At 44.3% G+C, this 27,576-nt stretch overlaps 1 protein-coding gene across 4 annotated transcripts in view; it reads right to left on the bottom strand.

The window, feature by feature from the left end:
- Positions 1-9,048: 9,048 nt before the first annotated feature.
- The window catches only part of riox2 (ribosomal oxygenase 2), a 130,053-nt gene continuing 111,525 nt past the window's right edge, over positions 9,049-27,576 (bottom strand). For all 4 annotated transcript variants that reach the window (XM_049591557.1, XM_049591555.1, XM_049591556.1 and 1 more), the window contains one exon: positions 9,049-9,343. In XM_049591557.1, coding sequence (XP_049447514.1) covers positions 9,191-9,343 — 153 coding nt within the window. In that variant the 3' untranslated portion in view covers positions 9,049-9,190. The remainder of the gene's footprint in view (positions 9,344-27,576) is intronic.

Here is a 27,576-nt window from a genome sequence, read left to right on the forward strand (position 1 = left end):
TTTTTAAAATATTTCTCAATAAATGTTGTTAATGTTGTACATGTTTTTTTTGTTATTTTTTAAGTATTATTAGGCCTATGTAATGTTTGCTATTCTGTTTCCGAATGGTAAAGGCGCAAGCAAACATTTTGGCGACCCCCTCTGAGCCCTTCAAAGTGATTTTTAGTTAGTCATGGTAACACCATAGGCTATACCCCGGGAAAATGTGGGGAATCTTTAACCTATTCAAATTTAACAAAATTTGAATAGGCTACCGCCCAACTGTGGTGCATAGTTCGTTAACTGCTGGAATTATTTGGTCCATCAAGGAGTGTTAAATGCACACATGGACTAAATTAAACCAGCAGACAAAGCAGGGACAACAATTGGTGAGTGAAAAATAATTGGTCTTTAATAACTTACAATTTGGTTATAAAACAGTCAGTCAGAATGTTAGATTAATGTGTTGTTTGACCCGATGTTTATTGAATCTTGGCACCTGTCTGTATCACTGCCTGCACTGTTGTAGATAGACTTTATGTTGGCATATGCCTGATATAGTGATGTTATTATTTTTATGTTAATGTGTGTAGGAAAGACGTGGTGCTGACTGAGACAGTGCACTTGGCCTGTTCAGCACCACCGCTGTCAATCAGCCGTCTCTGTCTGCCTGTCAGCGTGGCGCCGTCCTTTGTGCTGAAACATTTTTACTTGACTGGCAACCTGTTTTCTTTATTTGTTCTTCAGAACAAGTTTATCTAACAAAGCAGCTTTACTGTATGTTTTATAAGACATAGGATTGCTTGGATCAACAAGTGACACATTATGCGTAGCATTTGGAGATATCTGCTATTTTACAGTTCTGAAATTGAATGACTTAGTCACAAGGGCCCCCTTAGAAAGCTCTGCCCCAACTATGCTGAGAGTCTGGCTCTGCCCCAGTATGGCTGAATCCATAATGCAATTGCAGACTCGCACACTTTGCGGGCGCATTCCCAGAAGTCTGGGAGTGCTGAGGGCTGACCAAATGACCTCAAGCAGACTTTCTTCTGACTTCCAGAGATTCCACTTGGGGTGCAGACTTCAGCAGACTTCACTGATTTGACAGCCCACAATTCATTGTAATACGGATGTGATGTGGTAGTTTCTTTCTTTTCTTTTTTTCTTTTCAATAGCGGACTAAATAAACAAAACTTATGTGTATGTAATACAGTTACTGTAGCCTATTAAACCAATACTTGAATCATGTAGGTCAGAAATAGTATTCAACAACATCATGATACAGAAATGTGTAGAAATATAGGCTAGGGGAATCAAAATGCATTGTATTATTGCAGCCTATCCTATAGGATGAGCGGTGTAATGACAATTATATAGGCTAGAAAAGTGGCCTTCTGATGTAACTAACAGGCCTACCAGATTTATTTAGTCATAATACGGTCCTTATTCACAAACATCTCTGTATTTGTATGTCCGCAGTCTACAGAAATTTACACTGAACAAAAATATAAACGCAACACTTTTGTTTTTGCTCCCATTTTTCATGAGCTGAACTCAAAGATCTAAAACATTTTCTATATACACAAAAGACTATTTCCCTCAAATATTGTTCACAAATCTGTCTAAATCTGTGTTAGTGAGCACTTCTCCTTTACCGAGATAATCCATCCCACCTCACAGGTGTGGCATATCAAGATGCTGATTAGACAGCATGAATATTGCACAGGTGTGCCTTAGGCTGGCCACAATAAAAGACCACTTTGAAATGTGCAGTTTTGCTTTATTGGGGGGGGGGTCAGAAAACCAGTCAGTATCTGGTGTGACCACCATTTGCCTCACGCAGTGCAACACATCTCCTTCGCATAGAGTTGATCAGGTTGTTGATTGTGGCCTGTGGAATGTTGGTCCACTCCTCTTCAATGGCTGTGTGAAGTTGCTGGATATTAGCGGAACTGGAACACGCTGTCGTATCGCCGATCAGAGCATCCCAAACATGCTCAGTGGGTGACATGTCCAGTGAGTATGCTGGCCATGCAAGAACTGGGATGTTTTCAGCTTCCAGGAATTGTGTACAGATCCTTGCAACATGGGGCCGTGCATTATCATGCTGCAACATGAGGTGATGGTCATGGATGAATGGCACAACAATGGGCCTCAGGATCTCGTCACGGTATCTCTGTGCATTCAAAATGCCATCAATAAAATGCACCTGTGTTCATTGTCCATAACATATGCCTGCCCATACCATAAGCCCACCACCACTATGGGCCACTTGATCCACAACGTTGACATCAGCAAACCACTCACACATGGCGCCACACACACTGTCTGCCATCTGCCCTGAACAGTGAGAAACGGGATTCATCTGTGAAGAGAACACCTCTCCAATGTGCCAGATGCCATCGAATGTGAGCATTTGTCCACTCAAGTCGGTTACGACGACGAATTGCAGTCAGGTCGAGACCCCGATGAGGACGACGAGCATGCAGATGAGCTTCCCTGAGACGGTTTCTGACAGTTTGTGCAGAAATTCTTTGGTTATGCAAACCGATTGTTGCAGCAGCTGTCCAGGTGGCTGGTCTCAGACGATCTTGGAGGTGAACATGCTAGATGTGGAGGTCCTGGGCTGGTGTGGTTACATGTGGTCTGCGGTTGTGAGGCCGGTTGGATGTACTGCCAAATTGTCTGAAACGCCTTTGGAGACGGCTTATGGTAGAGAAATGAACATTCAATTCACGGGCAACAGCTCTGGTGGACGTTCCTGTAGTCAGCATGCCAATTGCACGCTCCCTCAAAACTTGCGACATCTGTGGCATTGTGCTATGTGATAAAACTGAACATTTTAGAGTGGCCTTTTACTGTGGCCAGTCTAAGGCACACCTGTGTAATAATCATGTCTAATCAGCATCTTGATATGCCACACCTGTGAGGTGGGATGGATTATCTCGGCAAAGGAAAAGTGCTCACTAACACAGATTTAGACAGATTTGTGAACAATATTTGAGGGAAATGGTCTTTTGTATGTATAGAAAATGTTTTAGATCCTTGAGTTCAGGTCATGAAAAATGGGAAAAATAAAAATGTTGCGTTTATAATTTTGTTCAGTGTATGATGTTCATTCGCAAAACACATACATGGGATTAATATCTTGTTATCTGCAGGGGCAGATAAGCAGACAGAATAAGAAAGCAATTACAGTGTAAGACAGACACCCCTTTTTGAACTTCCCTTGCACCAGGATTATCAATAAACAAACCAATGAGAGACCACCAGAGGGTCAAATGTTTAGGACTCAACCCGGTATCACCCCCAGTCTTGACAAATGCTCCTTTTAGCCATCCTTATGCCAGAAAGAGGTAAAAAGTTCACTTGAGATCCCTCAAGGTTCCAGATGTCATCTTAAAAGTATTCAGCTTGGAGGCAACACAGCTTGATTAACGACCCGCTAGGGTCTTAATACAATGTGACAATGCTTCTTAAGTTCAAATACATCCTGTCCCTGCTTGTCACTCCGGGACATCAACCCCCTCTCTTACCAAGTGTTTCTGCTGTAACAAACTTGAAATGTCTGTTGGAAGTGAAATTATACATGTTATCCATGTTATAACGTTGTTCATGTGCATAATCCTTGTTTGTTAGTTGAATGATGTTTTTTTTTAATCTTGTAAAACAAAATATAAGGAAATGATTAGTTAAGGTTTTTAATCCCTCATCTAACATGGAGCCATACTGCCATTTTGTGATGGTAGTTAAAGTGGGTTCTCTTAAGGAGCCCAATATTATATTTAGAGTTAAAATATAGTTGGATTTATTAATCAACTTGTTTTCATGAATATGTGCCTTCTCATTCTGTTTTATTGCAATTGCAACTTAGTCTAGAGTGTGTGTATATGAAACAGTTTATATTTGTGCTCCGCTGATATATGCGGTATAATAATCATACTAAATTTAATTTGATGCGGATTTGGATAATATACAAAAATTCCACAGCAGAAATATTAACAAATAGAAACATTTCAGAACCAATAAAAATCAGTAAAAGTTGTAGACAAGGGTGCCCTCTTTCACCCCTTTTGTTTACAATAGCAATGGAGCCTCTTGCAATAGCAGTGCGTTCACACCCACAATTCTATGGAATAACAGTAGGTCCAACAGAACATAGGATGTGTTCATATGCTGATGATGTAATTCTACTCATGACAAAATTAAATAAAACTATTCCGGCTTTGTTACAACTTTTTAAAACATTTGGCGACATTTCAGGATATAGAGTGAATAATACTAAATCTTCTATTACTAAATGCAAATGAAAGAAGGAATCCAATCCCTGAGGTAATTCAATTTAATGTTGTAGATCAGTTTAAATATTTAGGGGTACAGATTATGCCAGGCCTAGAACTTGTGGTTAACGCTAATTATGAACCTTTAATGTCAGAAATTAATGAGTCATTTGAGAGGTGGATGTCATTACCAGTATCTATAATTGGGAGAATTAATATTTTAAAAATTAATATACTGCCCAAATTACTCTATTCCAGAATATTCCTACCACCACCTTCAGATTTCTTTTCAAGAATTAAAAAAACATTTGCAAGATTCATATGGAACAACAAGAGGGCAAGACTCCGTCTGTCTTTATTATATTTACCATTTGATCGAGGGGGTTTGAAATGTCCTAATATGTTGTGGTATTACTGGGCTGCACAGCTGAGATCTATAATGTTTTATTTTTCAATAAACAATTCTCCTCACTGGACTGAGATGGAGGCTCGTGGTTTGACATTGCCTCTTTCCTCTTACATGTATTCAGACACGGTAAAGAAACCACATAAACAAACTAAAAATCCAATTGTAAGACACATGATCAAGATATGGTACGAGGTTAAAAAATATTCACAAGAACTAGGAACATTATCACAGTTTAGTCCAATATGGGGCAATCAGTTTTTTGTACCAGGGAGAGCAGATGCAACATTTAAAGTATGGGAATCTAAGGGACTTAAAATGATTCAAGATCTTTATATACAAGACTCATAGACACTATGATGTCTTTTGAAGAGCTGAGATCTAATTTTAACCTTAATAACAAACATTTCTTTAAGTATCTTCAGCTTAGAAATTTTGTTAAGTAAATCAAAATAATCTGTTTACCAGGCCTTTACATTCACTTCTGGAAAAAAGCATGACAAAGGACAAGTTGAGAAAAGGTGTCATATCAGAACTTTACAATCTGTTGTCATTTTACTCACCTGAAAACTCACAGTCTAAATTAAAAGCCTGGAAGGAAAACTTGCAACTTGAAATTTCAGAGGAAGATTGGAAAGCAGCTTGCACTGGCACTCATATCAAATCTATAAATACACGTCTGAAATTAATACAGTATAAATGGTCAATGCGGACTTATTTGGCACCAGTGGACTTTGACCCAAATACACCGGATATATGTACAAAATGTACAGAAAACAGAGGGACTTTGTTCCATTGTATTTGGCAATGTACAAAGGTTAACATGTTCTGGGAAGAGGTAAGAGTTGTGACAGAGAAGGTAATTTCAAAACAGATTTTACTGGATCCTAAACGTTTTCTCATGGGCTTATATCCAAATAAACATAATTACAGTAAATATGAATGAGCATTTATAGATCTCAGCTTGCTCAATGCAAAAAAATGTATTACATTATTATGGAAAGGGATTCATAGACCAAGTATTACTCAGTGGACAAGACAGATGTTATCAAGTCTCCCATTAGAGAGAATAACTTACATATTAAAGGCCAAACAGCATGTGTTTGAATTTATATGGGGACCCTTCATAGGTTATGTAAAGGATTTAGATTTAACAGATGATGTGAGTGAGTAGGTTCCATGCATTTTATTTTTTTTCCCTAGACATCTGGATTTCACATATGTCACAATGAATATACTCCATTTTATGAATACTATTTTGAGACATGCCATTTGGAGATTTTTACTGGCTTGAACAGGAGCATGACTGTTTTTTTTTTTGTGTTTAAGTATGTTTTTTTTTTTGTTGTTGCTGTTTTGTGATAATGCAGCAGGCCTTTATGTTTGCAAACATTGTATGAATGAAGAGGTTGTATCATATAATGCTGAAAAATGAATAAAAATATTGTGGCAAAAAACTTTAATTTGATGTTAAGAGACCATAATGGAAAGAGTATGTGTCTATCGCGCGTAACATGCTAAAGTATATAATCTCACAAATTAAAGTTTCATTAAAAGTTCATTAAGTTTCCTCTGAAATGAACTATTGTCTAGACTAAGAGGCCCCCCCCCCCCCCCTTCGGACACTCCCCCTCAAGGGTGGGATAAAACAAGTGAGCTCGGCGCAACTCGATCTTTTATTTTTTTGACACTTTCACTCTTTTCTGTCACTTCTCTTACTCGTTTTTACTTTCTTCTTTCTTTTTGAACCTGTTACGCTCTTAAACTAGGTTCCCGCATAACTCTTTCTTGCTCACGATATTTTAAACTTTTAAGTTTTACTTATCCAGTTTTTCTTTTGTTTCCAGTGCCTTTAGTAACCTGAAGTGACAAAGCCAGCCGATTGCAACATTTCTTCTACGCGTTGATAATAACTTTGATATTATCAAACAGCCGACGAGATTGTTTTCAACTTTATTATAAGCGAGTAGCCACAGCTTAACAGATAAACTTTGCTCACTCCACCACTGTGTTCCAGCTGGTTTAATTCTGCTGGGAAGTCCAGGAGCGGCAAGGCAACAGTTCAGGGGTCCTCAGGAGAATCAGGAGAATGATCCAGTGCTACTAAGAAAGTAGGCAAAGAATTTCCCTCACCTGAGCCGCTGTGCAGTGATAAGAGTGAAGTCGAATAGGAGATTTAACTTAGGTTTAGGTTTCCTTAGGTAAATGGTTTCGCGCATCCCTGCATTCCCAATTTATCTATAGTCACATACTCTCTCACTATCGCCAAACTAAATAACTTACACAAGTGTTACTTCTTGTTTTAATCCATTTATACATACTGTTGATTTTGTGTTATTTTATATCATCCTCATTCATTTACTCAGTTGTTACACATTTAGCCTAAATAAATCTTCATTTATCGCCATGTCTTTGTCTGTGTATATCTCTTTTGAGCAGGAACTAAGATCACTGTATAGAGAATTCATAACCCAGATATTGAGATTGATTCATTATTGATGAGTGTGCTGACGAATTAATAATTGGTTTAGGGAGTTATTAATTTGATTAGTTGCTTCCCTCATTAGGAGGGTGGTGCCTCAAACTTTATTACGAGTGCAAATATTCTAGGTATTTCTTCTACAACAATGACTGTAATTGTCACTCAACCATTTCCATGGCAACGAGTAACACAGTCTGAGGGCTGTCTATCACCAGTTTGTGGTCTCTGCCCTCACAGACTTTACGTGATGACAGTGAAGGCTAAGTCAACAAGTCCAGAGGGTGGATATTTGGATTCAGCCTTTATTTTCCCTATACATGCTTCCCTTGGGATTTATTTTCAGAAAATATAATAACTTTTCTTATGCTAATGACACCCAGCTGTGCCTCCTGCTAAAACCTTGTAATCCATGTAGTGTTGACTCCCTTTTAAATAGCATTGAGAATGTAAGATCCTGGATGACAAAAAGCTTCCTCCAACTTAACCAGAATAAAACAGAGCTCTTAATCTTCAGCCCAGCAGTCAAATCTGCCACAGTCAAGTCCCTTGGGCCTGTCACATAATAAAAATCTTTGTGTTCTTTGATTCTGGTTTAAAAATTGATAAACAAATATAAACTCAGTTGTCAGTACTGGCTTTTACCTTCTTACATGACTTGCAGAATTTAAACCACTCCCGCCTATTAACAATTTAAAGACTAAAGTCCCTGGTTTCATTTCCTCTGGCCTTGATTATTGTCATTCCATCTACATAGGTAAGAAATCAGTCAGCCCTGTCTCAAGCTTGTTCAAAATGCAGCAACAAGTCTCCTCACTGGTACCAGGAAGATACCTTATCTCTCCTGTACTGGCCTCTCTTCACTAGTTCCCATTCAAGTACAGAATTGATTTTAAATTCTTTGATTTGTTTTTAAAGCACTGCATCCCCTATTCCACCTCCTGTCCCCTCAGATCTGGTAACCAATCATTGCTTTCCATTCCACTCACCCAGTTTAAAAACAAAAGTGACTGAGGATTTTCAGTTGTTGGTCCTAAATTGTGGAATAGTCTCCCACTATCAGATCTTCCCTCTCTATTGATACCTTTAAACCCATCTTAATACCCATCTCTTAAAATTACGACAACACATTTGCCCATATTCATTTTTTCTGTACTTTATTTTGTTGTTAGTCCAAGTTATTTTTGTGTTATGACTTTATAAATATATTGTATGCTTTTGTTTATTTACATATATTCTCCCATTTCTGATTGTCTATTTGATCATTCTTGTGGTATTATTTGATTGTGCCTTGGTTTTATTGAATCTCTTTGTAAAGCACTTTGATCAGCGTTTATTTTTAAATGTGCTCTATAAATTAATCTGACTTGACTTGACATTTATGTTAATTTCAGAACAGAGCGTTGGCTTGTCAACCTCACTGTTCAATAATGCTACAACACCCAAAACCTCAAATATGTTGTTTCTTTGATTACTGAAAATGAAGTGAGACATAAAGCTTACTTGTCACAAAATTCTTCCAACAGATTCAGTCATGAGGACCAGGTTGCCAGGTTTCCCCAGTTCCTGACACTGTATGGTCCCTGTCTTTTCAACTTCCACAAGCCGCTGGTTTGTCTGTCCTGGATGTCCTCCCTTTAAGACATCGAGTCCAGAGCTGTGTTTGAGCTGGTTTGCTTGTCGCAGATGGAAATCTGAAAAACCTGAACTCTTCTCCACTCTTGTTACCCAGCACCCCCATGCAGGGTAGCCTGGACTTGATACCGATATTTTAGCTCTCTATAGCTAACGCTTGTGTGAGGTGGGTCGACTGAATATATTGATCTATGTGGATCAGCAATGTAGACTATGTATATTAATCAACATATGTAAAAAAAAAAACAAAACAAAACCTACATCTGCACTGCTGGAGGTTTAGCAGCTTTATTCAGGAGGAACCAGAAAACTAACAACACAATAACACAAGAAATATCTTCAAAGGTATTCATAAATGCCTATGTATTGTTGTGATTTAATTCTTCACTGATATTTTTTAATAGTGGTGTGCTATAGTACAACCAGCAGGTTCTCACTCCAGAGAGCCAGAACCAGACTGAGTTTGGCCTCCTGTGTGGGCAGCTGGAGCTGGTCCACAGCCAGCTGTTCTGCCTGTTGAAGCTGCCGCAGGGCCTGGAGGTGGGACAGGGGGAACTGCAGCCCCTGCAGAGACAAACACCCGGGGACATTCTTCACCAAACATATTAACACATAAATCACATACACTGAACAAATATTAAAACAGCACTTTTGTTATTACTCCCATTTTTCACAGGTTTATGTTAAAGAATTAAGACTTTATTTATGCACCCAATAGATATATTTCTGTCAAATTTTGGTCACAAATTTGTTAAAATTCATTTAAGTGAGTACTTCTCCTTTTCCAAGATAATGGACCTGCAAATGGGTCTGCATTTAAAAAACGGCAATACTCATTTTTTTTTAAAAACCGAAGGAACCGATACCAGCATAAGAATCGGTGCTATGACTCTTCCAGAACTGATGTAGTCCAGGGGCCAAGGCAGATTTTGTTATCACTTAAAGGGATGACTTCATCTATGTCTCTAGTTTACATTTTGGTATGATAGACCTGCGTATCTAGTAGCTTAATAAATTTTTTTGGATGATCTTTGGGTCCTCCCCAAAATTGAAAATAGTCAAAATTGAGGCTTCTCCAAAAGGGACAGTGTCTGCCTTATCACATGAATCTCGGGAAATAATTATCAGAATGTCACCAAATTTGGACTAAATGTTCACAGACAGTTGCTGCACACAATGTAGTAAAGATTTCATCAGTACCTTGCTCCTTTTAAAAAATATATACACCTAAACACACATGAATTATAGGCGGACATGGAATAAGGAATAAAAAAAAATCCAAAAGGCATGTATATATGTGTTTGCCATTATTAATGTAAATAAGCCAATCACCCAAAAACTGCATTTATATGTGCCAAAGAATGTCATCTTATCATAAAAGTAGGTTATTAGATTATTCACCTCACCATCTGATGTCACCAGCTCCTGACAGGTAGCTAGTGCAGCCAGAACTTCAAACAGACAAATAGAATGGGGCCCTATTAGTCCAGGGGCTAAATGGATTGTTTTCACAACTTGGTAGGCCCCTATCACCCACGGGGACCAAACAATTTTGGCATTTTTATCTCTCTACAGGTCTCTAGTTTATATTTTGGTATGATAGCCCTGCCTGTCTAGTAGCGTAATTACAGTTATCACTCTGTAAACAAACTTACACCCGTGTAGGAAAAACACTACAAATAGGGTGAAAAATTAACTAATAGATATCCCCATGAAACTCGCCCAGTTGATCACTCATATTAAGACAAGTATTTTTTGTATTACAAATTTTCTGAAATATTTTATTTACATATGCACCAATTTTGTGAATGAAGACAATCACAAGGAGGGGGAAATTGATTATGCAGTTACTGTGCTAACACTCAGTGTTACTGTAGCCTACAGTAGGCCTACTAGCACTGAGAGCTGCCCAGTTGTTATTTGACCCATAACTAGGAGGCAAAGGTGCTACCGCTTGCCTAAGGTGGACTCCCAGGCTAGCAGAGGGAAAGAGATGCCTTATTTCTCCATTGTACGCCGTCCTAAAACAGGGGGGCCCACCTGCTGAGTCAGCAGTAGCTCAGTCCATAGGGACTTAGGTTGGGAACTGGAGGGTCGCCTGTTCAAGTCCCCATCAGGACCAAAATATGAAGCGTGGACTGGTAGCTGGAGAGGTGCCAGTTCACCTCCTGGGCACTGCCGAGGTGCCCTTGAGCAAGGCAACGAACCCTCCAACCGCTTGGAGCGCCTGTCATGGGCAGCCCCACTCTGAAATCTCTCCACTTAGTGCATGTATAGGTCCTGTTTGTGCATGTGTGTGTTTGGACCTGTGTGTAATTGACAACAGGGTGAAAAATTGAAGATCCCCTCAGGGATTAATAAAGTATATACAATTTTTTAAAAATCCTTGATCAGTACTTCCTACGAAGTCAGTCAAGTCAGTCGGATGAAGTCCAGCGACAGGTAGAAGGATATCAGTAACACTGCCACTGAGGAGGAGGAGGGGGTGGTAAGAGAGGATGCAGGTGACACTGAGGTCAGTATGCCAGTCAGAGAGAGAACCATGGAGCAAAAGGTTAGAGTTAGATGGCCTAGGGCAAATGACAGTAAAGAAAGAGAGATAGTTAATAGAGATTTCTCAGTAATCTTAAACAGGCTTCGAGGAAATGCAATCGAAAGGTTAGAAAAGATGGGAGATATAATTTACTCATATGGTGCAGAGAGGCTTGGGGCGCATGAGAGAAAGAGGGGTGAGAGGGTACAGTCAGGTAAGTCTAGAAGATAAATAGAGAAGTTAGTTAAGGAAAGGAGACAGTTCAGGAATAGTGGAATAGTGGAAAAAGGCTACAGAAGACAAAAGGGAGGGAATTAAGGTGTTGCAAGAGGAGCTGAGAAGCAGGCTAGGAGTTCTTAGAAGGGCAGAGCATCTCAGGAAAAAGAGGATGAAGAAGGAACATGTAAGGACAGGTGTTTTCAGGGACCCTTTTAAGTTTGTTAAAAGATTGTTCAGCCAGGATAAGGGAGAGCAGCTTAAAGCAGAAAGGCTAGAGGTTGGAGAATATTTGAGAAATACATATTCAGATTTAGAGAAGAATAGGACAGTAGGCTTTCCACCAGATATCCCTCCATTAGGAGAAATAGAGCATGAGATGGATGTCAGGCCACCTCAGTGGAACGAAGTTCAGGAGGTGGTTAGGCATGCAAAGGCTTCTTCGGCCCCAGGGCCTAATGGAGTCCCCTACCAGGTTTATAAAAGTGCACCTGATATTCTTAAATTTTTGTGGAAACAGCTAAGAATAGTTTGGAAGAAATAAATTATCCCAAGAGTATGGCGTAGGGCAGGGGGTGTCCTCATTCCTAAGGAGAAGGAGTCTGTGGACCTTAGCCAATTCCGGATGATTTCTCTCTTGAATGTAGAGGGGAAGATTTTCTTTAGTGTAGTAGTGCAGGGATTAGCTAGCTACTTAGAAAGGAATAGCTTAAAGGTAGGGTCCGGAGGATTTTTCGTTGCTGTTTGTAAACACACATTCAAATTCGGCCCCTCCTATCAGGCTCAACTGTCCCAAGTGTAAGGAGCCTGGAGGTACGGAAGAAGGCTTCACAGAAGAGGTTCAGGCAAGGCTCGCGCTGGTGCACGCTCGGACACGCTCGGGCACGGCACCTGCACTCTCTCACTGGCTGGAGAAATCTCCACCCAGAAGCGGTCCGAGCTCACAAAAACATCAAAATACAGTTAAAGGGCAGGAGCTCTGCAAACAGAGTCACACATGAGTAGAAGCCCATAGGTGATGATTAAGCAGGATTTCATTTGTGTATATCTATATTTTGTTTTGTTTGAAAATCCTCCAGATCCTACCTTTAATAGATACCATGGTGTAGAAGGCAGGAATACCAGGTTTTTCAGGGTGTTTAGAGCATACTAGCATGATCTGGCATCAGATTCAGGCGGCGAAGATTAAAAAAGGGACCTTGTCTCGTCGTCCTCCGCTTATCCGGGTCCGGGTCGCAGGGGCAGCAGCCTCAGCAAAGAAGCCCAGACAGTCCTCTCCCCAGCCACCTCCGTCAGCTCTTCCGAGGGAACCCCGAGGCGTTCCCAGGCCAGCCGGGCGATGTAATCCCTCCAGCGTGTCCTGGGGCGGCCCCGAGGTCTCCTCCCAGTTGGACATGCCCGAAATACCTCCCAAGGGAGGCGTCCCGGAGGCATCCTCACCAGATGCCCGAACCACCTCAACTGGCTCCTCTTGATGTGGAGGAGCAGCGGCTCTACTCCGAGTCCCTCCCGGATGTCCGAGCTCCTCACCCTATCTCTAAGGCTGAGCCCAGTCACCCTGCGGAGGAAACTCATTTCGGCCGCTTCGACTCGCGATCTCGTTCTTTCCGTCACTACCCAGAGCTCATGACCATAGGTGAGGGTTGGAACGTAGATCGACCGGTAAATCGAGAGCTTCGCTTTCTGGCTAAGCTCCCTTTTCACCACAACGGACCGGTTAAGCGTCGGCATCACTGCTGACGCTGCCCCAATCCGCCTGTCAATCTCCCGCTCCATCCTACCCTCACTCGTGAACAAGATCCCGAGGTACTTAAACTCCTCCACCTGAGGCAGGACCTCCCCCCCCCGACCTGGAATGAGCAATCCACCCTTTTCCGGCCGAGGACCATGGCCTCAGACTTGGAGGTGCTGATTCTCATCCCAGCCGCTTCACACTCGGCTGTGAACCGTCCCAGCGAGAGCTGGAGGTCACTGTTCGATGGAGCTAGGAGGACCACGTCATCTGCAAATAGCAGGGACGAGATCCTCCTGTCACCATACCTGACACCCTCCACCCCTCGGCTGTGCCTAGAAATTCTGTCCATGAAAGTTATGAACAGAACCGGTGACAAAGGGCAGCCCTGGCGGAGTCCAACCCTCACCGGGAACAGGTCCGACTTACTGCCAGCCACGCGAACCAGACTCATGCTCCTTCGGTACAGGGACTGGATGGCCCTTAGCAAGGGGCCACCAACCCCATACTCCTGGAGCACCCCCCACAGGATGCCCCTGGGGACACGGTCGTAAGCCTTCTCCAAATCCACAAAACACATGTGGACTGGTTGGGCGAACTCCCTTTTCCCCTCCAGGACCCTGGTGAGGGTAAAGAGCTGGTCCACGGTTCCGCGTCCAGGACGAAAACCACATTGCTCCTCCTCAATCCGAGGTTCAACTATAGACCGGACCCTCTTCTCCAGCACCCTGGTGTAGACCTTACCGGATAGGCTGAGGAGTGTGATCCCCCTATAATTGGAACACACCCTCTGGTCCTGCTCCTCCGAGAACCGTCACCTTATCGTGGTGGAGGAGTTTGAGTGCCCTAATGACCCTAGGAGCTGTGTTGTCGGGGGCATTTCGCCCCTGGTAGGGTTTCCCATGGCAGATTGGTTCTGGGCGAAGGGTCAGACGAAGAACGGTTCAGAAGACCCTTCATGATGGAAGATAACAAGAGTTGGTGTACCCAGCCTGGAGGGTTACCGGGGCCCCGCCCTGGAGTCATGCCTGGGGCTGGGGCCCATGGGCGAGCGCCTGGTGGCCGGGCCTTCGTCCATGGGGTCCGGCCGGGCCCAGCCCGAACCAGCGACATGGGCTCGTCCCCCTGCAGGCCCACCACCTGCAGAGGGATCCAGAAGGGTTCGGTGCAGTGTGGATCGGGCAGCAGACCAAGGCGGGGGCCTTGGCGGTCCGATCCTCGGCTACGGAAGTTGGCTTTTGGGACATGGAATGTCACCTCCCTGGCGGGGAAGGAGCCGGAGCTTGTGGAAGAGGTTGAGCGCTACCAGCTAGATATAGTCGGCCTCACCTCGACACATAGTTCCGGCTCTGGAACCCAAGTCCTTGAGAGGGGTTGGACTGTCTCCTTTGCTGGAGTTGCTCCGGGTGAGAGGCGGAGGGCCGGGGTGGGCTTTCTGATAGCCCCCAGACTCTCTGCCTGTATGTTGGGGTTTACCCAAGTGGACGAAAGGGTTGCGTCCCTGCACCTTCGGGTCGGGGAACGGGTCCTGACTGTTGTCTGCGCTTATGCGCCGAACAGCAGTTCAGAGTACCCGCCCTTTTTGGAGTCCCTGGGATGATTGCTGGACAGTGCCCCGACCGGGGACTCCATTGTTCTGCTGGGGGACTTCAACGCTCACGTGGACAATGACAGCAGGACCTGGAGGGGCGTGACTGGGAGGAACAGCCTGCCCGATCTGAACCCGAGTGGTGTGCAGTTATTGGACTTTTGTGCGGGTCGCAGTTTGGCCATAACTAACACCATGTTCGAGCATAAGGATGTCCATCGGTGCACGTGGCACCAGGACAGCCTTTGTAGTCGTGTCATTGGACCTGTGACCATATGTTCTGGACACTTGGGTGAAGAGAGGAGCAGAGCTGTCAACTGATTCACCACCTGGTGGTGAGTTGGATCAGGTGGCAGGGGAGGACGCCGCGCAGACCTGGCAGGCCCAAATGAGCAGTGAGGGTCTGCTGGGAACGCCTGGAGGAAGAACCTGTCAAGATGATCTTCAACTCCCACCTCCGGGAGAGCTTCGACCGCGTCCCGAGGGCGGAGGAGGACACTGAGTCCGAATGGGCCTTGTTCCGCTCTGCCATTGTGGAGGCGGCTGTTGCGAGCTGTGGCTGCAAGGCCGCGGGGGCCAGTCACGGCGGTAACCCCCGAACCCGCTGGTGGACACCAGAGGCGAGGGGAGCCGTCAGGCTGAAGAAGGAGGCCTACAGGGCATGGTTGGTCTGTGGGTCTCCAGAAACAGCTGACGGATACCGGCAGGCCAAGCGGAGCCCAGCAGCGGCAGTCGCGGAGGCAAAAACTTGGGCGTGGGAGGAGTTCGGTGAGGCCATGGAGAAAGAGTATCGATCGGCTCCAAAAAGGTTCTGGCAAACCGTCCGGCACCTCGGGGGGGGGGGGGGGAGGCGGCAACTTGCTCACACTGTTTACAGTGGGGGCGGGGAGCTGCTGACATCAACTGGGGACATTGTCGGGCGATGGAAGGAATACTTTGAGGAGCTCCTCAATCCCACCAACACATATTCCAGTGAGGAAACAGAGCCGGGGGTCTCGGGGGCGGGTCGTCCAATTTCTGGGGCAGAAGTTGCCGAGGTAGTGAAGGAACTGTGTGGCGGCGGGGCCCCGGGGGCGGACGAGATTCGCCCCGGATATCTCAAAGCTCTGGATGTTGTAGGGCTGTCCTGGCTGACACGCCTCTGCAACATTGCGTGGACATCAGGGGCAGTGCCTCTGGAGTGGCAGACTGGGGTGATGGTCCCCATCTTCAAGAAAGGGGACCAGAGGGTGTAAAAAAGGGACCTGCATGTAATATTTTTAGATCTTGCAAATGCGTTTGGTTCAGTACCGCATAGCCTCATTTGGAGTGTGTTTGACTACTTCAAAGTGCCACAGGTAGTTGTTAACTTAGTGAAAGCATATTTTCAGGATATTAGGTTGTGTCTAAGTACGGCAGGTTTCACAACAGGTTGGCAGAGGCAAGAAATAGGCATCATGGCAGGGTGGACAATTTCTCCATTAGCATTTCCTATGATGATGGAAGTAATCATTGGGGCTTCTAAGTGAGTGGTAGGTGGGGAGAGATGGCAGAACGGGTTGCATCTTCCACCAGTTAGGGCTTACATGGATGACATGACACTGGTGACCACAACAATGCCATGTACAAAGAGGCTACTAAAGAAGGTATATAAGAACCTCAAGTGGGCCAGCATGAAGATCAAGCCTAGTAAGTCTAGAAGCATCTCGATACGTAGAAGGAAGTTAAGTGACAGGAAGTTTGTCATAGATGATGAGGAAATCCCAACAATTAGGGAAAAGTCAGTAAAGAGCTTAGGTAGGTGGCACAATGTGGAGTTGAATGATGAAGAACAGGTGGTGAAATTTAGAAAAGATGTGGCTGCAGGATTGGACAGAATAAATAAATCAGAACTTCCAGGAAAGTTGACGTTGTGGTGTTTGCAATTTGGGCTATATCCTAGGTTAATGTGGCCATTGTCAATTTATGAAATTCCAATATCCGTTGTGGAGAGAACTGAAAGGTCGGTTAGCTCCTATATTAGGAAGTGGTTGGGTGCTCCTAGGTGCCTAAGTAGTGTTGCATTGTATGGAAAAGGGATACTTCAGCTGCCAATATCTAGTTTACCAGAGGAATTTAAATGTACCAAGGTCAGGACAGAGCTGTTGTTATCTGGGAGTAAGGATGTGGTAGTTAGGAGTGTGGTTCCAAATCCAACCAAGGGGAGGAAGTGGAACCCAAGATCGGCAGTTCAGGAGGCAGAGGCAGCTCTTAGGCATGCAGAGATTGTAGGTTATGTTCAGTTTGGCTGGGGAGACCTGGGGCTTGGCCCAGGCAAACCATAATGGAATAAAGCAGGTCTCAAAGATAAAAGAAAGCTGGTTGTGGAACAGATACGTAGACAGCAGGAGATATTAAGGGGTGCAAAGGTAGTGGCCCGGGCTAAACAGGGACAGTGGTTGAATTGGGAAAGTGTAGAGAAGAGGAAGCTTAGTTGGAGGGACCTGTGGAGTATGGAGGACAATCGTATTAGATTCCTGGTAGGGGCTAAATACGATGTGTTACCAACCCCCCAGAACCTAAAACTGTGGGTAAATGGGGACCCATCATGCCCATTGTGTTCAGGTACCGCAAGCTTAAATCATATTTTGTCAGGCTGTAAAGTTAGCTTGTCATGAGTACGATAAACATAGTGACATAACCAGGTGTTGAAAAGTTTAGCTGCAGGCATCAAAGGGAAACAAAGAAGGTAAATTCAGAGGGTTTTAAGAATAGGAGTTTAGCAATTCAGTTTGTCCGTGAGGGAGAGAAATACAGAAGAGATAAGTTAGTGAGGAGGCAAGGGTGTGACCGCCTAGAAGGTGCTTGTGATTGGGAAATGCAAGTAGATTTAGGGGGAAAGCTTGTTGTTCCCCAGAAAACAGTTTGTATCAAGCAGAGGCCTGACATAGTGTTGTGGTCAGTGAGTCAACGGATAGTTTATTTCACTGAGCTGACAGTTCCTTGGGAAGACTCAGTAGAAGAAGCCTATGAAAAAAAAAAAAGCTTAGGTATGCAGACTTAGGAGCAGAAGCTGAGCAGCGAGGATGGAAGACTAGGATTTGTCCAGTGGATGTGGGGTGTAGGGGATTCATAGCAAGATCAGCTGTCTTGCTCCTGGGGGAACTCAGAGTGCAGGGACTGAGTTTGAGGAGGACAGTGAAGGAAATGTCAGATGAAGCAGCCAGAGCTAGTCAGTGGATTTGGATGAGGAGGGATAATGTCAGTTGGGGGCCAGCAGGGGGAAGTACTTAGCAGGGTACATGACTCCTTGAGATCAGGTGGAGAGATCTACCAATCAGTCCTCTCAGGAGAAAATCCAGGAAGAGGAAGGTTATTTAAGTGTGGGAGTGGCCTATTTGAAATCCTTTTGTTTGAGACCATGCTATGCAATGTGTGAAATAGAGTATGGTGAATGTGCTAGGAAAGGTAGTATCAGCACTGTCTCTACCTGGAGCTCGCATGTATGGAGCCTGGGTTTGGTTGAAGGTGGCAGTGCTGTTTGGGCTGAGAAAGCCATGTGTAAATAAGGTAAAGGAGGTTGTTGGGTTGGTGCGGGGAGCAGTGAGACCTGGCATTAGGGGAGTGTCTCTGGGACGCCAGAGATCACTGTCTAGCCTCCTGGAGGTGTCGTGGGACCAACGAGACGAAACACTGTTGAAAGGAGGTTCCCACCTGATGACCCCAAAGACATGTTAGTTATCACTGCTCACTGGTCTGTCTTGTTAAGCCCAAACAGCTTCCTATACAGTTAGCTCTTTCAGTGGCCGTGGAAAGTCAGCCATATTTAAAAAACTGAAGACTAACAAGACCTGTCAAGACACATTCAGAGAGTTAGGAAGCTACTGGGAGGTCTCAGATGACCTATTTGGAAAGCTCCGGGGGGTCACATGTCAGATGTACCTGCCTTCCACAAACACAACTAAAGTCAACACGCTTCGCTACCAGCTATTTTGTGCAAGGTGTGGAGAAATTGACTCCAGTCAGCTTCCACCTTGTGAAGATTGTCTCTACATGCATGCCTTGCGAGCAAAATATCAGCCTGCTATCTGACGGAGGAGTCTGGAGTGCAATCCAAGTGTACCAAATCCAAAGGATCATGGATGGAAGATCCATGATGAGGATCTGGCCATTGAGTGGATGCGAGGTACGCCTGCACCAGAGGCTGTATTGCCCCTACTATCATGCTCCTGCTCACAAACATGTAAACTTTCAGAATGTCCATGCCTGCAAAATGGTCTGCATTGTACAGATATGTGTAAACTACAAACCTGCAGCAACCAGGCAAATGAGCTGGAATGTTTTCCGGAGCTGAATGATAGTGATGTGGACGATGAATGATGTGACAGAGTAAGTGCTATACTTAATAATGGCTCTAGATGGCCAAAATTCTAATTCATGTTCCTAATGTTGACATTATCTCTGTGACTTATGCCATCTCTCCCTCTGTTTTAAGGACTCACCAGCCACAGCTCCTGTCTCTTCTCCACCTGATTCGAAGTCTGCCATTGCTGTCTCTCCATGCTCTCTGCTGACATTCAATTTCAGTATAGTAGCTCTGAGTGTTAGTTAGGATGAGGGCAGCAGGTGGGCCCCCCTATTTTAGGACAGCGTACAATGGAGAAATAAGGCATCTCTTTCCCTCTGCTAGCCTGGGAGTCCACCTTAGGCAAGCGGTAGCACTCCCTTTGCCTCCTAGTTATGGGTCAAATAGCAACTGGGCAGCTCTCAGTGCTAGTAGGCCTACTGTAGGCTACAGTAACACTGAGTGTTAGCACAGTAACTGCATAATCAATTTCCCCTCCTTGTGATTGTCTTCATTCACAAAATTGGTGCATATGTAAATAAAATATTTCAGAAAATTTGTAATACAGAAAATACTTGTCTTAATATGAGTGATCAACTGGGCGAGTTTCATGGGGATATCTATTAGTTAATTTTTCACCCTATTTGTAGTGTTTTTCCTACACGGGTGTAAGTTTGTTTACAGAGTGATAACTGTAATTACGCTACTAGACAGGCAGGGCTATCATACCAAAATATAAACTAGAGACCTGTAGAGAGATAAAAATGCCAAAATTGTTTGGTCCCCGTGGGTGATAGGGGCCTACCAAGTTGTGAAAACAATCCATTTAGCCCCTGGACTAATAGGGCCCCATTCTATTTGTCTGTTTGAAGTTCTGGCTGCACTAGCTACCTGTCAGGAGCTGGTGACATCAGATGGTGAGGTGAATAATCTAATAACCTACTTTTATGATAAGATGACATTCTTTGGCACATATAAATGCAGTTTTTGGGTGATTGGCTTATTTACATTAATAATGGCAAACACATATATACATGCTGGAATCAATGAAATCTCCTTGCACAGCCACAGATCGTCAGGTGCTGGTAGGAAGCAGGAACGTAAGTCATAAGATATGCAAAATATATACATGCCTTTTGGATTTTTTATTCCTTATTCCATGTCCGCTTATAATTCATGTGTGTTTAGGTGTATATATTTTTTAAAAGGAGCAAGGTACTGATGAAATCTTTACTGTATTGTGTGCAGCAACTGTCTGTGAACATTCAGTCCAAATTTGGTGACATTCTGATAATTATTTCCCGAGATTCATGTGATAAGGCAGACACTGTCCCTTTTGGAGAAGCCTCAGTTTTGACTATTTTCAATTTTGGGGAGGACCCAAAGATCATCCAAAACAATTTATTAAGCTACTACATGCGCAGGTCTATCATACCAAAATGTAAACTAGAGACATAGAGGAAGTCAAAAATACCAAAATTGTGTGGTCCCTTTAAGTGATACCAATTTGTGAAAATTAGCCCCTTGGCCCTGGACTAATGGGGGCATTATACGCCATATAGCGTTACAGTCCATGCATACATTCAGGGCGAGTGGGTGACGAGGAAGTAGAACTACATGGCATACCTACACGCGAAAGGATGGCAGAAGCAAGCACTTGAAAGTAAGCTGGTATGGTCCGGTACTGCGTACCACTAAAAGATTCAGTGGCGGTGCGCCGTACCCAGAAGAGGAGAGAGTGGCTGCCTGCTATAGCCCACATTCAGAACCAGTCACGGCCACACTTTAGGCCAGAAAATAGATCTGCTAGCAGTATATGCAGTTTTAAACACCACTTTGTCTGTTTATTAATTGCTTTTAACTTGTACTGAATTGCTTCTGAAACGTCCGTGCTGTGTTTTGGTCCATGCCGGACAGAGCCTTGAACACCGGACATTTCCCTCTTTCCCCCAGCCCCTCCCCTGGGAGAGAGTCCGGTGGTCTCCTATGAGCCCAGCCTTCGAGACATGTAACACTCTGTTAAATGTCATTCAGTTCATCGAAAAATATCCCAATTAAAATCAGTAGCATAATAAGCAGATATGTTCCATGTTATTTTGTTAAATTTCAACAACACAGTGAACAGCTTGAACAAGCTGCGTGAGCTTACGATTAGGGATTTCACTCAGCAGTACGTGACTCCGCATGCGCGTCTACGAAACACAGCAGTTGGGGTGCGTTCGATTTATTTTACTGGGATGTTTGATTTTTCCACAACTGGACCACGGGCGTCAAAAAACGCTGTTTGCACTGGGACAGGACAGACAATAAATGAAACCAACGAAATTCCACACATTCTTGCGCTGTCAGCGTGATTTAAATAGTAAATATTTACATAGTTTATTGAGTTTATTACGGATGTTGATCAATGTTTTTTACAATGCAAAATAGGTAAAGAGCAAAAAAGAAAAAGAAAAAAATGATGTGCATGGTTTTAAGTGTTTCCATTAAGGTTTCATTCATGCCAACAACCTTAACATTAAAAGAAATATTTTACTGTACACTCTGCAAAGTGTTTCTAATTTCTTTCTACTCCATACAGGTGCAATAAAATATTGAAATTTTTTTATTTGTTTGTTTGGTTTTTGACTTTGCTTTTTCAAAATGCATGAAGCGAGGAGAGGTGAACAATATGAAGCAATGTTTTGGTAATAGTACCGGCAAGAATTTAAAACTGCTTTCACCCCTGTATATAAGCAGTATCAATCTGTTGATAGAAATGTTATTTTACATGCAAATATTTTAATAAAGTATTTCTTGTTTAAGTACATGGGATCTTAGGATTTTTTAAAAAAATTTTTTTTACCGTGGTATCGACTTTGGTATTGAGAGTTATGTAATTTTACTGGTATTGGCACCGACTACTGAATTTTTGGTATCATGACATCCCTAATTCATACACTGGTAGCCGAGGTTACCAAACAAGGTGCCACCTGCTACTCAGGTTTTACCACACAGGGGTCCAGTATCTTGCTCAAGGATATTTATACATGCCAACTGAAGGAGCCGGGGATTAAACCACTGATCTTCCAATTAGAGGACGACCTCCTGAGCCACAGCCACCTGACAGGTGTGACATGCCAAGATGCTGATTAAACAGCATCATTACATAAAGATGTGCCTTTGGATGATCACAAGAAAAGGCCACTCTAAATGTGCAGTTTGATCGCACAACACAATGACACAGATGTCACAAGTTTTGAGGGCATGCTGTTGACATCCTGACTGCAGGAATGTCTGCCAGAGCTGTTGCCCAACTGAATGTTCATTTCACTACAATAAGCCGTCTCCAATGTTGTTTCTGTTAATTTTACAGTACATCCAACCAGCCTCACAACCGCAGGCCACGTGTAACCACCACAGCTCAGGACCTCCACATCCAGTGCCTTCAACTGCAAGATCATCTGAGATGAGCCACTTGAACAATTGATTTCCACAACTGAGGAATTTCTGCACAAATCATAAAAAAATGTTCAAGGGATGCTCATCTGCATAATCATCATCGTTGAAAAAGAAGAGTTCTCTTCACAAATGAATCCTGCTTTACACTGTACCGGGCAAATGGCAGACAGCATGTATGGTGTCGTGTGGGTGAGTGATTTGGAAATGCCAATGTTGTGAACAGTGCCCCATGATGGCGGTTGGGTCACAAGAGGCATCTCTTCAAGATTGGCAAACCATCAACACAGACCTAGTCTGTCTTCTAGAAACACAGAAAGGAAGTGCAGAGCAAAAACTGGAAAAGATGGGAGATGTCATTTACAACTATGGGGCAGAGAGATTTGGGATCATGTCCAAAAGCCACACAATGTGGAAAGAACCATCAGTCCACTCAAGTCCAGGAGACAGCAGGAGCTGGAAAGGCTCGTGAAAGAGAGCAGACAGCTAAAAAAAGATAAGATAAGATACAACTTTATTGATCCCACAGTTGAGAAATTCCAGAAAACAATGGAAGAAAGGCACTGAGGAAAAAAGGAAAGGACTTGAGATACTACAGATGGAGATAAGGCAGTAAATGGCAAAACTGGGCCTGGTTTTTAACAGGGACCCATACAGGTTCACTAGGAGCCTCTTTAACCAAAAGAAGTGTAGGATCCTTCAGGTACCAGTAAGAGAGTTGGAAGAGCACCTGAGGAACACCTACTCTGACAAACAGAGGCAAAACCAGTCTCAGCTACTCATGACACACCACCAATCCATCCACTGGGGCACCAGCTGGAGACAAGACCCCCTACATAGAGTGAAGTTAAAAGGGCAAGAGCAGCATCAGCCCTGGGGCCCAATGGTGCCCTGTATAAACATCCTGAAACACCTCTAGAAACTGATGAGATTGGTTTGGGTGAAGGGAGTTGTGCCTAAGACATGGCAAAAAACAGAGGGAATACTAATCCCCAAGGAAGAAAACTGCTCAACCATAAGTCAGTTTGGCCAGATCAGACTTCTGAATGTAAAGGGAAAGATCTTTGGCATTGTTGCCCAAAGGCTCTTGGCGTTCTTGCTGAGTAATAATCTCATTGATACAACCGTGCAGGAGGCAGAAATACATGGCTTTGCAGGCTGTCTGAAGCATGCTAATGTCATCTGGCACTAGACTGCCAAGAGAGAAAAGAAAAACCTCCATGTGATTTTCCTTGACCTTGCAAATGCTTTTGGATTTGTGGCCCATGAGGTGCTGTGGGAAACATTTAACTTCTTTCAGGTGCCAGAGAGCATCTCAAGGCTGGTCAAGGCATACCTCCAAGACTATCAGTTCTGTATAACAACACAGGACAACATCACGAGACAGCAGCATCTTGAGAAAGGCATTATGGCGGGTTGCACCATCTCATCCCTGGCCTTCACCATGACAATGAAACTCATAATCCAAGCTTCAAGATGGCTAGTTGGAGGTCAACACTTGGACAGTGGAATGTGGCTTCCTCCAAAAAGGGCATATATGGATGACATGTCGACTTTTACATGCTCTAAGCGCCTCCCGGACAAACTACAGGGAAACATCTTATGGGCCCGCATGGAGATCAAACTCAACAAGCCATCTCCATCGTAAAAGGCCGTCTCTCTGATGAGAAGTCTTACATCAATGGTCAGGCTACACCAACTGTCCTGGAGAAGCCAGTGGCCTCAGGCAGATCAACAGCACTGCCCTGGTGATTCGAGTTTGGTTGGCTGCCTCGGCTTATGTGGCTAGTCACCATCTATGAGGTAAGCTTGTCTTGGGCCAATCATTTGGAGAGGCCGGTGAATGCACAGATAAGGAAGTGGCTTGACTCACCAAGATACCTCACCAGCATTGGACTCAATGGGAATGGAGTCCTGTCCCTGCTCATTTCCAGTCTGGTAGAGGAGATGAGGAAAATGAGAGAGAACAAAGAGTGGAAGAGGTGACCATTGTGAAGCAGGAAGTAGCAAAGATTAGTAAGGATGAAGTGAGGAGGGCATTGAAGAGGATGAGGAGTGGAAAGGCAGTTGGCCTTGATGATATACCTGTAGAGGTATGGACGTGTCTAGGAGAGGTGGCAGTGGAGTTTTTGACTAGGTTTTTCAAAAAGGTCTTAGAGGTAAAGGTAAGGTAACGTTCCACTGATTGTCACACACCTGAGTGTGTGAAATTTGTTCTCCGCATTTGACCCATCCCCTGAGGGAGCAGTGAGCAGCAGCGGTGCCGCACTCGGGAATCATGTGGTGATCTAACCCCCCTATTCCAACCCCTGATGCTGAGTGTCAAGCAGGGAGGCAATGGGTCTCATTTTTATAGTCTTTGGTATAGACCTTCCAGTCTCAGGGCGGACACTCTACCACTAGGCCACTGAGCTGGTAGAGAGTGAGAGGATGCCTGAGGAATGGAGGAGAGGTGTGCTGGTGCCGATTTTTAAGAACAAGGGAGACGTGCGGAGTTGTGGCAACTACAGAGGGATAAAGTTGATGAGCCATACAATGAAGCTATGGGAAAGAGTAGTGGAAGCTAGACTAAGAGCAGAAGTGAGCATCTGTGAGCAGCAGTATGGTTTCATGCCAAGAAAAAGTACTACAGATGCAGTATTTGCTTTGAGGATGTTGATGGAGAAGTACAGAAGCCCCTTTCACACTGCCAGATTTTTGGGCAAATGTTGGGCCGTTTTGCCGGCAAGCTGTGAGCGTTTACACACAGAGCCGGATTGGCGAGTTGATCCAAGGTGCCCAATTTTCCGCCTCATAGGGTAGACATATTGGCGGAACCCTTTTGGTTTAAAAAAAGAACGAGGCACCTTTCCGCCACAGGAGGGCCTGTTGATGACTTGGAGGTGGAGCTGTTGATGACGCCGCACCTGCGACCCACTGGCGGTGGATAAACAGGAAACAGCTGATAGCAGGAATGAGCAGCTAGTACTAGGAGCAAAAGGGAAACGCAAACCTGACAGACACTACAGTAAAGATGAGCAACTGGGGAGACAATGAATTGTGTGCCCTCCTTGTCCTCACAAAGGAAGAGGCCATTAACCGTCAAGTGACGGGGACGGTGAAGGGCAGGCCAACTTATGAGAGAATCGCCGAAGGACTGACCAGCCACGGCTTCCCTCCCACGTCACTGTTTACGTCACACGCTGAGCTACACATTTTGTTACTTGCTCACACCCCCCATTGCCCCGAAAAAGGCACATTCTGTATAAACAAAAGTAGGCAGGTGGCATTTTGCTGCTCTCCCTGATTTTTTTATTATATGCCAATGCTGAAAGAAGACTGATTGGGCATTCCTGCAAATTTGCACAATGCCTACTTAAAAAGGGCTAGAGAAGGTCAGAGGGAACTGCATTGTGTCTTTGTAAATCTAGAGAAACCATATGACAGGGTGCCCAGAGAGGAGCTGTGGTATTGTATGAGGAAGTCTGGAGTGGCAGAGAAGTATGTGGTGGTGCAGGACATGTATGAGAGCTGTAGGAGTGAGTGGTGAGGTGTGCCGTAGGTGTGACAGAGGAGTTTAAGGTGGAAGCGGGACTGTACAAGGATCAGCTCTGAGCCCCTTCTTGTTTGCTGTGGTGATGGACAGGTTGACAGATGAGGTTAGACAGGAATCTCCATGGACTATGATGTTTGTAGACGACATTGTGATCTGTAGTAAGAGTAGGGAGCAGGTGGAGGAAAATCTAGAGAGGTGGAGGTATGCTGTTGAAAGGAGAGGAATGAAGGTTAGTCGTAGCAAGACTGAGTACATGTGTGTGAATGAAAAGGGCCCAAGTAGAATGGTGATGCTACAGAGAGTAGAAATAAAGAAGGTGGATGATTTTAGGTACTTAGGGTCAACAGCCCAGAGCAACAGAGAGTGTGGAAAAGAGGTGAAGAAACGTGTGCAAACAGGTTGGAACGGGTGGAGAAAAGCGTCAATTGAGATGTGTGATAGAAGAGTACCAGCAAGATTAAAAGGGAAAGTGTACAAGACGGTGGTGAGACCAGCGATGTTTGATTTAGAGACAGTGGCACTGGGGAAAAGACAGGAGGTAGAGCTAGAGGTTGCAGAGGTAGCATGTTAGATGGTTTGGAGATAAAGTCAGAGAGGCCAGACTGAGATGGTTTGGACATGTTCAGAGGAGGGATAGTGAATATATCGGTAGAAGGATGCTGAGGTTGGAACTCTCAGGCAAGAGGCTTGGAGGAAGACCAAAGAGGAGATTTATGGATGTTGTGAAAGAGGACATGAAGTCAGTTGGTGTGAGAGAAGAAGATGCAGAGGATAGTTAGATGGAGGCAGATGATTCGCTGTGGTGACCCCTAAAGCGAACAGTCGAAAGAAGAATTAGGAGGACAGGAGTCCAAGTGTGCCAACAATAGATTGGAGATGACCTTCTCAGAGTCTCAGGACCCGGAGGTGAGAGGAACTGCTCCAACCCAGGCCACAGGAAGAGATGGACTGCACGGTGTTGGATGCGAAATCTGCTATCCAGCACTGAGACATAGTGGGCCATGTCCAAGAGGGGGATTTGGCCTTGGAGAAATAAGACCTACCTGGAAAAAGGCTACTCCAACTGAAAGCCACCAGTAGGAAGCAGCAAGGTGTGCCAGAGCCATATCCCAAGCCAAGCAAGACTGGATGAGATGGGAAGCAGTTGAGAGAAGGAAAGTCACGTGGGCTGAGATGTGGAGCAAGGAGTCTAATCTTCTGAGCTTCATGATCAGAGCCACTTATGATGTCCTACCCTCTCCTGCCAACTAAATCTCTGGCTGGGAGAAGATCCTTCTCATTCATTGTGCTCCGTGCCAGCATTACTTAAGCATATCCTGGTAGGATGCAAGACCAGCCTAACACAAGGAAGATACACCTGGCAACACAACCAGGTACTTAAGTACTTGGCAGCTGAGCTTGAGACCAAGAGGGCAACCACCAACACCATGCATCTCAAACCTTAGGATAAGT

Source organism: Epinephelus fuscoguttatus, linkage group LG12, assembly GCF_011397635.1.
Source record: "Epinephelus fuscoguttatus linkage group LG12, E.fuscoguttatus.final_Chr_v1".
NCBI lineage: Eukaryota > Metazoa > Chordata > Actinopteri > Perciformes > Serranidae > Epinephelus > Epinephelus fuscoguttatus.